At 45.7% G+C, this 15,323-nt stretch overlaps 1 protein-coding gene across 1 annotated transcript in view; it reads right to left on the minus strand.

The window, feature by feature from the left end:
* Window positions 1–15,323, minus strand: part of LOC121861555 (carbonic anhydrase-related protein 10-like) — a gene marked incomplete at its 5' end in the record, with an annotated part of 53,727 nt that overhangs the window by 29,425 nt on the left and 8,979 nt on the right. Inside the window, 5 exons of the mRNA XM_042359426.1 lie at window positions 1,569–1,611; window positions 3,926–4,057; window positions 7,669–7,823; window positions 8,947–8,951; window positions 12,782–12,843. Of these exons, the coding sequence (XP_042215360.1) occupies window positions 1,569–1,611; window positions 3,926–4,057; window positions 7,669–7,823; window positions 8,947–8,951; window positions 12,782–12,843 (397 nt within the window). The remainder of the gene's footprint in view (window positions 1–1,568; window positions 1,612–3,925; window positions 4,058–7,668; window positions 7,824–8,946; window positions 8,952–12,781; window positions 12,844–15,323) is intronic.

Raw genomic sequence — 15,323 nt, forward strand, 5'->3', positions numbered from 1 at the left:
ATGCACTTAATATCTAGAAATCAATTTAACAATTCAGCATAGCGAGGAAATAAATACCACAATGCTCATCTTATTATCTAGTTATAGCATTGTTGCATATCATTACGGTAAAGGCTTATCACTGTTTAGTTCCTCCAAAAAAATATTACCTATTATCTAGTAAAACAAAAGTGCACATTAAGAAATCAAAAACAAAAGTAAACAGAATAATGTACTAGATGTGTGTTTGCTTTTGTTTGTTTGGTTTTCAGAACGTCTGTAGGATTGTGTCTCCCAGCCCACTGATTGTTTACACGTATACATAACCTCTGGGTGTTTGTCTGTATATTGAGACTTAATTTACACACACACACACACACACACACACACACACACACACACACACACACACACACACACAACGCTCTGTATCCTTCTAAAATAAATCGAAAATTTTCATGTTTGTTTGAGTTCAATGGATAAATATTAGAAACTGTGTGTGTGTGTGTGTGTGTGTGTGTGCAGAGAGAGAGAGAGAGAGAGAGAGAGAGAGAGAGAGAGAGAGAGAGAGAGAGAGACAAGAGGGGTTCTTTGTTCATAAGTGCATGGGAGATAAAAATAAATAAATACAAAATATATCGAAAAAAAAACAATATGCTCCCTGTTTAACGAAATTAGTTGAATTAACATTATGGTCGGCACTCAGAGTAATTAGATATATTATTTAGCTCTATTACCACGCTATATTACATTACCATATTATTATTATATCATGATGTTAGTCCTATATAATTAGACTATCACTCTATTCCTGTTCTAAAGTATATGTATGGGGCTATATTATCGTACTGTAATCTCAAGGGCGCCTCAAGTGACAGCTGTTGATATTCTGACAAAGTGAGATTAAGTTGCCCTCAAGTGTTGGTGTTCGCGTTTCCCTTTAGGTAATATTGATATTTTAAGACACGTAATCTCATGTTCCCCTCAAGCATCAGAAGGTGTTTATGAGATGGAAATTAATGAGGAAACTTTTGTTTACTGGACGACGTAAACAAGAAGATATTTTGTTTACTGAAAGATATAAACAAGAAGAATTTTGTTTATTGGATAACGTAAAGAGAAGAATTTTGTTTACTGAAAGATGTAAATAAGAAGACTTTTGTTTACTGGATGGCGTAAGCAAAAAGAATTTTGTTTTCTGAAAGATGTAAACAAGAAGACTTTTGTTTACAGGGTGAATGTAAACGCAATAAGAAAAGTTTTATAAAAATAAGAATTTGTTTACTACCGAAATACTATTGTTTACTGAAAAATGAAAATACAACACCAACATTTTTTTTAACTGAAAGACGTAAACACAACAAGAAGACTTTAGTTTACTTTTTAAAGACGTAAACAACAAGACAAAGACAAACATAACAAAAAGACTTGTTTAATAAAAGACAAAACAAGACGACCTTGTTTTACTACTTAAAAGACATAAACAATGACGTAAACACAACAACATTTCTGTTTACCAAAAGACGTAAACACAACAACACGTATTAACCAAGACAAGGAAGAAGTATAATAGTGAGGAAGACACCAACCTTTGTAGTACGCTTCTCTGTGCATGGACGGGCAGTTTCCTCCCTGTAGAGAGACAACCATATGAGAGACTGAGAGATAATAGGGTGAGAGATGACTAAATTGAGACATGGGAGATGAAGGAGAGACTGAGAGATAATAGGGTGAGAGATGACTAAATTGAGACATGGGAGAGGAAGGAGGGACTGAGAGATAATAGGGTGAGAGATGACTAAATTGAGACATGGGAGAGGAAGGAGGGACTGAGAGATAATAGGGAGAGAGATGAATAAATAGAGATAGAGAAAGGGAGTGAGAGACTGAGAGATAATAGAGAAATTGATGAATAAATGCTTTGATAAATAGAGACATGAGAGAGAGAGAGAGAGAGAGAGAGAGAGAGAGAGAGAGAGAGAGAGAGTATACAGTCACAATAAAAGAAAACAGACAGGATAGACTATGAACAGACAGACAGACAGACAGACAGACAGACAGACAGACAGACAGACAGACAGACAGACAAAGAAGAATAAGCAGACACAACAAGATACAGAATCACAGACACATAATACATAATCATTAACTGTATCAATAATTTGTATATAAATACGTGTGGTAGGTATTGTGTGAATCAGCTGTTTCCAATGTCAACAAAATCACGTGGTTCCCTATGATGTCAATAATATCACGTGACTCTTGATATAAACAATGTCACGTGAGCCTCTTAATGTCAATAATATCACGTGACTCTTGATATAAACAATGTCACGTGAGCCTCTTAATGTCAATAATATCACGTGACTCTTGATGTAAACAATGTCACGTGAGCCTCTTAATGTCAATAATATCACGTGACTCTTGATGTAAACAATGTCACGTGAGCCTCTTAATGTCAATAATATCACGTGACTTTCTCAACGTAAACAATATCACGTGAGCCTCTTAATGTCAACAATGTCACGTGACTTTCTCAACGTAAACAATATCACGTGAGCCTCTTAATGTCAACAATGTCACGTGACTTTCTCAACGTAAACAATATCACGTGAGCCTGTTAATGTCAACAATGTCACGTGACTTTCTCAACGTAAACAATATCACGTGACTAGGTTGCGGAACATAAGGGGATGGCGATGTATGATAATGTCCATAATATATTGATCTCAAATCTTACACAATAATGATAAAAATTCCAAAGAAACTCAAGATAATTTTACCTAGATCAATTATATTCAACAAACCAAATATATACGATGTTTCTGGTCATTATATAACACTAATTAGCTTTATATTAATTTATTTACTCTTAAAATTGTGTTTGACGTTAGGAGATGGCGTGACGTCATATGTGTATTCCTATGAGTGTCGGAAGTTGGCGAAGAAATTGTCGTACGACTTGTTATTGATGTGAGATAATAGAGGTAATGGTAGAGATAATGGTGGAGGTGATAATGGTAGAGAAAATGGTGGAGAATGTGATAATGGCAGAGATAATGGTGGAGATAATGGTGGAGGTGATAATGGTAGAGAAAATGGTGGAGAAGGTGATAATGGTGGAGATAATGGTGGAGATAATGGTGGAGGTGATAATGGTAGAGAAAATGGTGGAGAAGGTGATAATGGCAGAGATAATGGTAGAGATAATGGTGGAGAAGGTGATAATGGCAGAGATAATGGTGAATGTGATAATGGTAGAGATAATGGTGGAGGTGATAATGGTAGAGAAAATGGTGGAGAAGGTGATAATGGCAGAGATAATGGTAGAGATAATGTGGAGAAGGTGATAATGGCAGAGATATGGTGAATGTGATAATGTAGAGATAATGGTGGAGGTGATATGGTAGAAATGTGTGGAGAAGGTGATATGGTGGAGAAGGTGGATAATAATGAGTATAATGGCAATAATTATGGTGGAGAATTATGGCATGGGAGGTGATAATGGTAGAGATAATGGTGGAGAAGGTGATAATGGTAGAGATAATGGTGGAGATAATGGTGGAGGTGATAATGGTAGAGAAAATGGTGAAGAAGGTGATAATGGCAGAGATAATGGTAGAGATAATGGTGGAGGTGATAATGGTAGAGAAAATGGTGGAGAAGGTGATAATGGTAGCAATAATGGAGGTGATTATGGTAGAGATAATGGTGGAGAATGTGATAATGGTAGATATAATGGAGGAGGTGATAATGGTAGACATAATGGTGGAGAAGGTGATAATGGTAGATATAATGGAGGAGGTGATAATGGCAGACATAATGATGGTGAAGGTGATAATGGTAGAGTTAAGGGGAGTAAGAGGGGGGTTAAGGGATAATGGTTAAGAAGAAAGTGATAATGGTAAGAGTTAAGGGGAGTAAGGGGTAAGGGATGACTACTTACCGAGTTGGTGAAATCAATGTTGGTGCGGACAGGTCTGTGGTGAAGCTTCTGGGGCGGTCTGAAGTTGTTAGCAAGAGGGGCTCCTTCCTGGCCCTCCTCTACCCCCTGCCGCAGCTGCCTCAAACCATACAGCTGTTGACGACATCTGTGTTAATATCTCTCTCACATCTGTGTTACACCTCTGGTACATCTATTTTACGTCTGTCTCTCTACTCCCTCTTGCGCCTGTTACACCTTTGACCCTACTTCCTGCACCTGCTACACATGTACAGTCTCGTTCAAGATTCTTCGAACAATGCTGAAGACATAAGGCAACTCTAGGCCGTTTGTTTACTAAAATACGTAGTAAAAATTATGAATGAATGTAAAAGGTTATCGGTGATTGGTTACTTAGTTCCCTGTTGCTTAATTAATGGTCGGGCTTTGTTGTTTCGTATTATATTATACTACGTACTACAGTAAACAAACGGCCTTGAGTTGCCTTATGTCTTCAGCAGTGTTCGAAGAATCTTGAACGAGACTGTACCTCTACATCTATTACACCTGGGCCTTTACATCTGTTAAACATGTGGCCCTACATCTACTACACCCGTGCCTTTACATCTGTTAAACATGTGGCCCCATAACTGTTACATCTGTAGCTCTACATCTGTTACACCTGTGGCTACACATCTGTTACAACTGTGGCCCTACATCTGTTACACCTGAGGCCCTACATCTGTTAAGAGTCTGGCTCTACATCTGTCAAACATGTGGCCCTACATCTGTTACAGTTGAGGCTGTACATCTGTTAAAAGTCTGCCTCTACATCTGTCAAACATGTGACCCTACATCTGTTACACCTGAGGCCCTACATCTGTAAAGAGTCTGCCTCTACATCTGTCAAACATGTGGCTCTACATCTGTTACACCTGAAGCCCTACATCTGTAAAGGGTCTGCCTCTACATCTGTCAAACATGTGGCCCCACATCTGTTAAGAATCTGCCTCTACATCTGTCAAACATGTAACCCTACATGTGGCTCTACATCTGTTACACCTGAGGCCCCTACATCTGTTACACCTGTGGCTCTACTTCTGTTACACGTGTGGCCCTATATCTGTTACACCTGTGGCTCTACATCTGTAACATATATAAATACACATCTGTTACATCTGTTGATCCACATCTGTTACACCTGTGGCTCTACATCTGTTACACCTGAGGCCCCTACATCTGCTACACCTGTGGCTCTACTTCTGTTACACGTGTGGCCTATATCTGTTACACCTGTGGCTCTACATCTGTAACATATATAAATACACATCTGTTACATCTGTTGATCCACATCTGTTACACCTGTGGCTCTACATCTGTTACACCTATGGTTCTACATCTGTTACACGTGTGGCCCTATATCTGTTACACCTGTGGCTCTACATATGTTACATATATTGATACACATCTGTTACACCTGTGGCTCTCCATCTGTTACATATATTGATACACACTACACTGTGGCTCTACATATGTTACATATATTGATACACATCTGTTACACCTGTGGCTCTCCATCTGTTACATATATAAATGCACATCTGTTACATCTGTTGATCCACATCTGTTACACCTGTGGCCCTATATCTGTTACACCTGTGGCCCTACATCTGTTACACCTGTGGCTCTACATATTTTACATATATTGAGACACATCTGTTACACCTGTGGCTCTCCATCTGTTACATATATAAATGCACATCTGTTACATCTGTTGATCCACATCTGTTACACCTGTGGCTCTACATCTTCTACACCTGTAGCTTTACATCTGTTACACCTGTCGCTCTACACCTGCTGATACACATTATTCCTTAACGTTTCAACTTCTGGAGGATCGTCCTCAGAAAGCTGAAGACAACAGAGTAACGGGAGGTCGTCACGCTCCGGCAGGTTAAAACTCTTGTTTCTGTTGTTTCTGCTGTCCTGTTGTTTCTGTTGCCATGTTATTTCTAAGGAATTTAATTATTGTGGTGTTCAAACGTTAAGGAATAAACCTCAGCTCTACCTCGTTGTTTACCCCCCCCCCCTAGTACAGTATAGATCAGTTTACTTAACGAGTCGTATAGTAGTCCAAGTTTGTTTAGTGTTTTATAGATAAGACCTGGTAGTGGCACCTGGTAGTTCATTAGGACCTGGTAATGACACCTGGTAACATGACCTGGGAGTAGGAGTTGGTAATATAAAGAAGACCTGGATGTGGTATCTGGTTGGTTGGACCTGGTAGTAAGACTTGGTGGTGGTGGTATGACCTGGTAGTGAGACCTGGTCAGTAAAAGACCAGGTAGAAAGACCTGGTGGTGGTAGGACCTGGTGGTGGTGGTAGGACTTGGTAGTGAGACCTGGTCAGTAAAAGACCGGGTTAGTAAGACTTGGTGGTGATGGGACCTGGTGGTGGTGGTATGACCTGGTAGTGAGACCTGGTCAGTAAAAAGACCGGGCAGAAAGACCTGGTGGTGGTAGGACCTTGGTAGGTGGTAGGACTTGCAGGAGACCTGGTCAGTAAAGACTGCAGAAAGACTCTGGTGGTGGTGGTAGGCGTGACCGTAGGAGACTTGGTCAGTAAAAAAGACCGGGCAGAAAGACTGTGGTAGGACCTGGTGCAGGTGAGACTGGGTAGTGAGACCTGGTCAGTAAAGACCGTAAGCAGGAAAGACCTGGTGTGTAGGACCTGGTGGTGGTGGTGGTGGTATGACCTGGTAGTGAGACCTGGTCAGTAAAAAAGACCCCAGAAAGGCCGGGTGGTGATGGACCTGGTGGTGGTGGTATGACCGTAGTAGGACCTGGTAGAGAGATCTGGTGGTAGTAGTGGGAACCTGGGTAAAGAGAACTGAATGAGAGGGTCTGGGTTAACTGGAGATAAGGTAAATAGTGAATGAAGAACTGAGAATGTCGAATTGGTAGCCTTCAACATTCCTTCCCCACCCACTGCTCTCTCTCTCTCTCTCTCTCTCTCTCTCCTACTCTAAGGGAACTCTCTCACTCTCAAACCTCTAACAGCTCTCCTCCACTCACTCGTGTAGGAGCGCATAACAACTTGCCCCTCCTACAAGCACACCCTCCTAGCCCCCTTGCCCGTCCTACAAGCACACCCTCCTAGCCCCCTTGCCCCTCCTACAAGCACACCCTCCTAGCCCCCTTGCCCGTCCTACAAGCACACCCTCCTAGCCCCCTTGCCCCTCCTCCTGCACTACCTTTTAATCTTTAACTCTTGACCGCCTCCTTGCCCTTTCCTCTTGCCCCCTCCTTACCCTTTCCCCTTTCCTCCCCTTTTGCCCCCTCCTTGCCCTTTCTACTGTCTTTTACCCCTTCTGATCACTCCTCCTCTCCTTGCATCACCTTCTCATCCCTTCCCCTTCCCCCCTTTCATTGCCCCTTACTCTTTTCCTTCCCCTTTGTCCTTCACTGTCCTCCTCACACCTCTCCCCTCTCCCCCCTTCCCCCTTCTCTTGTCCTTCACTCTTGTCTCCCCCCCCTCTTCCAGTCCTTCCTTTCCCACTATTGCTCCCTTCTCACCCCTTGCCCCTCACCCCTGCCCCTAGCCTTGCTCCTTCACCTCGGTTCCCTCCCCTTCTCACCCTTTCCATCTCCCTTGTTCCTCCCTCTTGCCCTTCATCCTTGCCTTTCCTCCTCCCCTTGCCCCCCTTATCCCTTCCCCTCCCCTTGCCCTTTACCCTTGCCCCTCCCCCCCTCCAGCAGCCCCTTACCTGTTGTTTTGTGATGTAGATGGGCTTGTTAACGAGAACCCAGGTGACCGTCTCATGGCAGGCTGGCATAGTGGTGGAGCCTTCGTAGGTCATGTAGTAGGAGGTCGGCGGCAGTAGGTCATGGATGCTCAGGTGGTGCACATTATACTGCTCACCTGCGGGGGTACGTCAGGTGATGAGTTAATTACCAAGGGGGGAAATGGAGGAGGAGGAGGAGGAGGAGGAGAAAGGGGAGGAGGAGGATGAGGAGGAGGAGGGGGTGGGGTGGTGGGGGAGGAGAAGGGGAGGAGATGGAGGAGGAGAAAGAGGAGGTGGTAGAGGAAGGGGAGGAGGAAGGGAGTCTTGCACTTGGTTACCTTGGGAGTATGTGATGGAGGTTGTTTTTAGCTGTGGAGGTAGTTTTTAGCTGTAGGGATAAGTAAATGGGTTGATTTTAGCTGTGGGTGTAAGTGAAGGGGTTGATTTTAGCTGTGGGGATAAAAGAGTTGGGGTTATTTAGCTGTGGTGGCCATGGTGATAGTTCAAGCTATACAAGTAGAATTATATATACAGCTAAAGTATATAAATCAAGGGCGGCAGAGAGTCGTCCGTGGCGGCGGCGCATCACGAGCGGAAGGGAAAGGGAGGGATATTATCTCTCAGTCAAGACAGGCGTTCATAGAGCTGGTCACGCACACCAAGAGCCATTAGGGCATAATTAAAAACATTTTAAAAAAGTGTTTATAGTTTTGGATAGATAGATAGACAGACAGACAGACAGACAGGCAGACAGACAGACAGACAGACAGACAGACAGACAGACAGACAGACAGAGACAGACAGACAGACAGAGACAGACAGACAGAGACAGACATCGTCACCACCAACAATGACGACATAACGAGACAAAATGTATATGGAAGTGAATAATAAAAGGCAGAGAGAGAGAGAGAGAGAGAGAGAGAGAGAGAGAGAGAGAGAATATCTATATATACTGTATATTAAACGATGTGGACTGGTAATTGGTTCAGACAATATGACGTCATCGTGTCACGCTCTAGCTGCTGTTATTGTCGACCAGCTGAGCGAGGAGTGACGTCATCCATACCCTCACAAATAATAATAATATACGCTTTACTTAACTCTGGCCGTGTACGTATGTATGTATGTATGGTGTGAGACTTACACTCTATGTACGTGTGTATATTTTTTTATTTATCACTGTTATGTATAACACAATTTGGGGTGGGGAGGGGGCAGACCTATCTGAATAACAGCTAAAAAAAATACATCAAATGCCTCCACTAATTAATAGCCATTCACAGCTAACTATCTTTTGTGTCAGTTTGGCAGCTCGGCCAATCAGCGCTCGAGCTGTGATTCAAATACCACCTGTCATATGATCCCTCTCGTTTTAACTGATCATTTTAGCGCCAAATCTCAGCATTTTGGCCGGAATTCATTTACGGTTAAAAGCGATAATGACCTTAATGACTATACCACACAAGGCTCAGTATAGATTATTTTATTCAGACTTTTTTTTTTTTAATCACTCGACAATTCAACACCGTACTGAGAGCTTTTATTTTTTTTACGTGTGAAAAAACAAACAAAAAAGATCCGTTTGGGAGGATTATTGTGAGCCGATTATGGGAGGGAAAAAAAGGCGATAAATAATGGAAATATATGTTGATCTAAATTACGTTCAGGTTTTTGTGGGACAATATTGTGGCTGATGGAAGAGATTATGTTGAGCATTATTGATAGATCTTAACACTGACCAGAGAGACGATGAGGGTTAGGTTAGGTTAGGTTAGGTTAGGTTAGGTTAGGTTAGGTTAGGTTAGGTTAGGTTAAGGATTATTGGTAGTTCTCATGAGCCTCGCCCCACTACTGCCTGACCAGAGAGGCTATGAGGGTCCTGGGAGTCCTGCCGTGATACGTGAAGGGCCTGGCGACCTGGTCCTTGGAAGTCCTATTTTATCATCTTAACTTGGTAGTAAAGGAGAACTAGACTAGACTAAAATAACCTAACCTATGTTTATAGGTCCATATGGTGTAATATTACAGTCTTAACACGAGAGAGAGAGAGAGAGAGAAAGAAAGAGAGAGAGAGAGAGAGAGAGAGAGAGAGAGAGAGAGAGAGAGAGAGAGAGAGAGGAGACGATTGTTTGGAGTGTCAGTTGTTATGAATATCACCTCTCTCCATGCAGTTTGATTCTGAATTTAATCTATTGTCTCCTTTTCTGTACGTCTCTCCGTCTATCTCTTTCTCCCACTTTGTCTAACTCTCTGGCTCTCTCTCCGTGTATCTCTATCTTTCTCTCACTCTATCTCTCATTCTCTCACTCTATCTCTCACTAACAAGACAACAACAATATCTCTATAGTCTCTCTTGATGTCCCCCTCCCTAACATAACAGGTCACCATTGTTGCTTCTAAACCTTACTCGTTGTCCACTTGTCACCTGTTATCTGTTTATTGTCATTCATAATAGGTCAAGCGTTATGGGCAGTCATCTGTCACCTGGTTATGACCTCGGCCGCTGCCCCTGTGTCACATCCGTTTGGTCAATTTCTTCAATACAATGTTAAAATAATACGGTGTGTGTGTGTGTGTGTGTGTGTGTGTGTGTGTGTGTGTGTGTGTGTGTGTGTGTTTTGCTTTGTTGACATTTTCGTTGAATATTTCTTTTGTTTTGCTGAAAAAGTCAACATCTATCATCTACGTCATCAACTCGTCAACATCTATCATCTACGTCATCAACTCGTCAACATCTATCATCTACGTCATCAACTCGTCAACATCTATCATCTACGTCATCAACTCGTCAACATCTATCATCTACGTCATCAACTCGTCAACATCTATCATCTACGTCATCAACTCGTCAACATCTATCATCTACGTCATCAACTGTCAACATCTATCATCACGTCATCAACTTGTCAACATCTATCATCTACGTCATCAACTCGTCAACATCTATCATCTACGTCATCAACTCGTCAACATCTATCATCTACGTCATCAACTCGTCAATATCTATCGCGTGTCTGGTCAATCGATGGAAAAATATCGTTTCAGGAGATTAATTTTGTGAGTAACCGTATTGAAAATGAATAAGTGAGTCAGTTGATGGTGGTGTGAGTCAGTGAGTCAGTTGATGGTGGTGTGAATCAGTGAGTGGCAGTGGAGTCAATTTGGTGGTGGAGCAGGAATAGAGGGCAGTGAGTTAGTTGGTAGCGGTGTGAGTCAGTGAGTCACGGTGGCGGTGTGAGTCATGAGTGGCAGCGAGTCATTTAGGGAGGGGAGGGGAGGGGAGAGAGGTCTTTGATGCACAAGTTGTGCCCAAAATCTCAGGACAGTTATAATTCCGTTATGTGGGAAAAAATTGACTCCTCCAAAAAAAAATATATTACCGTTGTGTTGTTACAAGTTCATCTGTTTCTCATTTTCCCCGCGTAACAGTTGTGAATTGGTCGATGTTTTGGCTGTCACACACACACACACACACACACACACACACACACACACGCTCAAACACACAACACACACACAGTTTACCAGGTCATAACACACACACACACACACAAACGCAACACACACACACACACACACACACACACACACACGCTGCTAACACACACAATAATAACACAAACGCCAAGCACACACACACACACACACACACACACACACACACACACACACACAAACGCCAAGCACACACACACACACACAAACGCCAAGCACACACACACAAACCCACACACACACACACACACACACACACACACACACACACACACACACGCACACAACACACACAAACGCCGCACACACACACACACACAAACCACACACACACAAACGCCAAGCGCACACACACACACACACACACACACACACTCAACTCGTAACTAGTATCTCTCTTCTCCTTTTCTCTATCTCCTAATTCTGTCATTCTTATCCTCACTTTCCCATCTCGCTCTTTTGATAATTATTACATCTTCTTCTCTCTCTCTCTCTCACTTTATTTATCTCATTCCTATTTCTTCACTATCTCTTTTCTCCCTGTACGCATCTTTCTTCTCATCCATCTCTCACTTATCTCACCCCCATTATCTCCTTCCTCCCTCCTCCCTCCTCTCATCCCTATCCTCCCTCCCTCCCTCCCTCTCATCCCTATCCCTCCTCCTCCCTCCTCTCACCTATCTCTCACCATCTCCCTCCACACCTCTCTCAGTCTCATCATCTCAACTCCGCCTTATATATTAATTGCAAGGGTCGACCGTGTGTGTGTGTGTGTGTGTGTGTATGGTGTGTGTGTGTGTGAGTTTGTGTGTGGTGGTGCGTGTGTGTGTGTGTGTGTGTGTGTTTCCAGAGGGGGGCACAACAAACGCTATAATTACCGCGATTGAAGAAATACAACGTCTTTAATGTCCTTAAAATATCGTAGTGTCCCCTCTTAATGATGGGCCCATAAACTGAACCATTTGATGTGAAGCTTCGTCATTATACCGTGGGGGGGAAGAAATGTGGGTTTATTCACACTATGATTACGATTTAAATGGAAAAAAATGCAATAGTTGTGGAAAAGGCAGAATAAATTCACCTTTATATATACACACACACACACACACACACACACACACACACACACACACACACACACACACACACACACATACAGGTACGTCATAGAGGTCAGGTCATTAGGTAGTGACCTCTTAGTGCTACATCATTAATATTACGCTTGTTAAACTTTCCACGGTAACAGCCTAGTTCAAGAACCCGTGACGTCATTAGCCTATGACGTCAGACAAAACGATGACACTTAACCAGAAATAAGAGACAATGTAAGATATGAAGAGATAGATCCAGTGAGAAACAATGAGAGACAGACAAAGATTATTAGAGAGAGAGAGAGAGAGAGAGAGAGAGAGAGAGAGAGAGAGAGAGATCAGAATAGCTACAGAAGCTGATATAAAAAGTGAATATGTTGAATGGGTGCCCCATCAACACCCATAACAACACAAGGACTCAGAAGGACTCAACTAATGACTCAGGAACTCCTTAGCCTCAGGGACTCAGGGTAGGTCTAGAAAAGAACGCTAGGGGGGGAGGACACACTTTAATCTTGTCAACACCTGCCGTCAGTTGACTCAGGGCCGGGTTGGAGCGTTCACCGATCTGTGGGTAGAGGCGGTGTGGTTAGTGTTGTGTGAGAGAGAGAGACGTTCCCGATCTGTGGGTAGAGGCAGATGAGTTAGTGTTGTGTGAGAGAGAGAGAGAGAGACGTTCACCGATCTGTGGGTAGAGGCGGTGTGGTTGGTGTTGTGTGTGTGAGAGAGAGAGAGAGAGATTCCGATCTGTGGGTAGGCGGTGTGGTGAGAGTGTTAGAGAGAGACGTTCACCGATCTGTGGGTAGAGGCGGTGTGGTTAATGTGTGTGTGTGAGAGAGAGAGAGGATCTTAGGTAGAGGCAGTGTGGTTAGTGTTGTGAGAGAGAGAGACGTTCACCGATCGTGTGGGTAGAGGCGGTGTGGTTAGTGTGTGAGAGAGAGAGACGTTCACCGACTTGGGGGTAGAGGCGGTGTGAGGGTTTGTGTGTGAGAGAGAGAGAGAGACGTTCACCGATCTGTGGGTAGAGGCGGTGTGGTTAGTGTTGTGTGTGAGACGTTCACCATCTGTGGGTAGAGGCGGTGTGGTTAGTGTTGTGTGAGAGAGACGTTCACCGATCTGTGGGTAGAGGCGGTGTGGTTAGGTATTACGAGAGAGAGAGAGAGACGTTCACCGATCTGTGGGTAGAGAGCGGTGTGGTTAGTATTGTGTGAGAGAGAGAGAGAGACGTTCCCGATCTGTAGATAGAGGCAGTATGATATAAATCATTGTGTGTGAGAGATGATGCAATAAACAAATTTTTGACTTCTGGTGGTGGGCTAAAAGAGAGCGAGGGGAGTGGGGGCAGGCAGGGCAGGGGCAGGCAGGGGGCAGGGCCAGAGCAGGCCAGGGCAGGGCAGACGACAGCTGGGCAGGGGCAGGGCTGGGCCAGGGGCCTGGCAGGGAGCGAGGCTGGACAGGCAGAGAGCTGGGCAGGGGCTGAGTGGGGCAGGGCTGGGTGGGGCAGGGCTGGGTGGGGCGGAGGAGCTGGGTGGGGGCCACGGCTGGGTGGGGCACGGCTGGGTGGGGCACAGCTGGGTGGGGCGCGGCTGGGTGGGGCACGGCTGGGTGGGGCGTGGCTGGGCAGGAGGGGGGCAGGCAGGCTTGCAGGGCAGGGTGGGTTTGGGTAGGGTGGGGTTTGGGCAGGGTGGGGTGGGGCAGGGTGGGGTGGGGTGGGGTGGGGCGGTGGGGTGGGCAGGGTGGGGTGGAGCAGGGGTGGGGTGGGGCAGGGCAGGGGTGGGGCAGGGCAGAGTGGGGCAGGGCAGGGAGTTGCGGCGGTGGGCGGGGTTGGACAACATACATATTCATGGGCCAATTTAAATAATAGAACAAAACTGTTTTCTGTCAGTTGTGGATGACTGTCAACTGTGGTGGTGATGGAAGGGGTGGTGATGGTAAGGGTGGTGATGGTAAGGGTGGTGATGGTAAGGGTGGGGTGGTGATGGTAAGGGTGGGGTTGGTGATGGTAAGGGGGGAATGAGCAGGGTGGGGGTAGTGGGAATGGGGGTGGTAAGAGTGGTGAATGGTAAGGGTGGGGGTGGTAGGGAGTGAGTGGGATTGGTAAGGTTGGAATTAGTAAGGGTTGGATAGTAAGTTGGGGGTGGTAGGGTGGGGGTGGTAAGGGTTGGGTAGTGGTGATGGTAAGATTAGATAGTAAGGGTGGGGGTGGTGGGGTGTGATGGTAGGGTGGTGATGGTAGGGTGTGGTGATGGTAAGGGTGGTGATGGTAAGGGTGGGGTGGTGATGGTAAGGGTGGGGTTGGTGATGGTAGGGTGGGGTGATGGGTGGGGTGTGGGGAATGGGGGTGGTGATGGTGGGGTGGGGGTGGTAAGTTGGGGTGGTAAGGGTGGGGAGGTGGTGGGTTGGGGTGGTGATGGAGGGGTGGGGGTGGTAAGGGTGGGGGGTGGTAAGGGTGGGGTGGTAGGGTGGGGTGGTGATGAGGGGGTGGGGGTGGTGGGGGGGTGGTGATGGTGGGGTGGGGTGGTAGGGTGGGGTGGGGGGTGGGGGTGGTAAGGGTGGGGTGGTAGGTGGGTGTGAAGGTGGGGTGTGGAGGGTGGGGTGGTGGGTGATGGAAGGGTGGGGGTGGTGGGTGGGGGTGGTGATGGTATGGGTGGGGGTGGTATGGGTGGTGGTATGGTGGGGTGGGGGTGGGGGTGGTGGTGGGGGTGGTAAGGGTGGGGGTGGTGACAGGGTGGGGTGGTGATGGAAGGGTGGGGTGGTATGGGTGGGGGTGGTAAAGGTGGGTTGGTGATGGTAAGGGTGGGGGTGGTGGGTGGGTGGTGAGGGGTGGGGTGGTGATGGTAAGGGTGGGGGTGGTAAGGGTGGGGTGGAGGGTGGGGTGGTAAGGGTGGGGGGTGGTGGTAAGGGTGGGGGTGGTAAGGGTGGGGTGGTGGGTGGGGGTGGTGGGTGGGGTGGTGATGGTGGGGGGGGTGGTAAGGGTGGGGTGGTGATGGTAAGGGTGGGTTGGTGATGGTAAGGGTGGGGTGGTAAGGGTGGGGTGGTAAGGTGGGG

The sequence above is a fragment of the Homarus americanus genome, unplaced genomic scaffold, assembly GCF_018991925.1.
Source record: "Homarus americanus isolate GMGI-L3 unplaced genomic scaffold, GMGI_Hamer_2.0 scaffold24260, whole genome shotgun sequence".
Classification (NCBI taxonomy): domain Eukaryota; kingdom Metazoa; phylum Arthropoda; class Malacostraca; order Decapoda; family Nephropidae; genus Homarus; species Homarus americanus.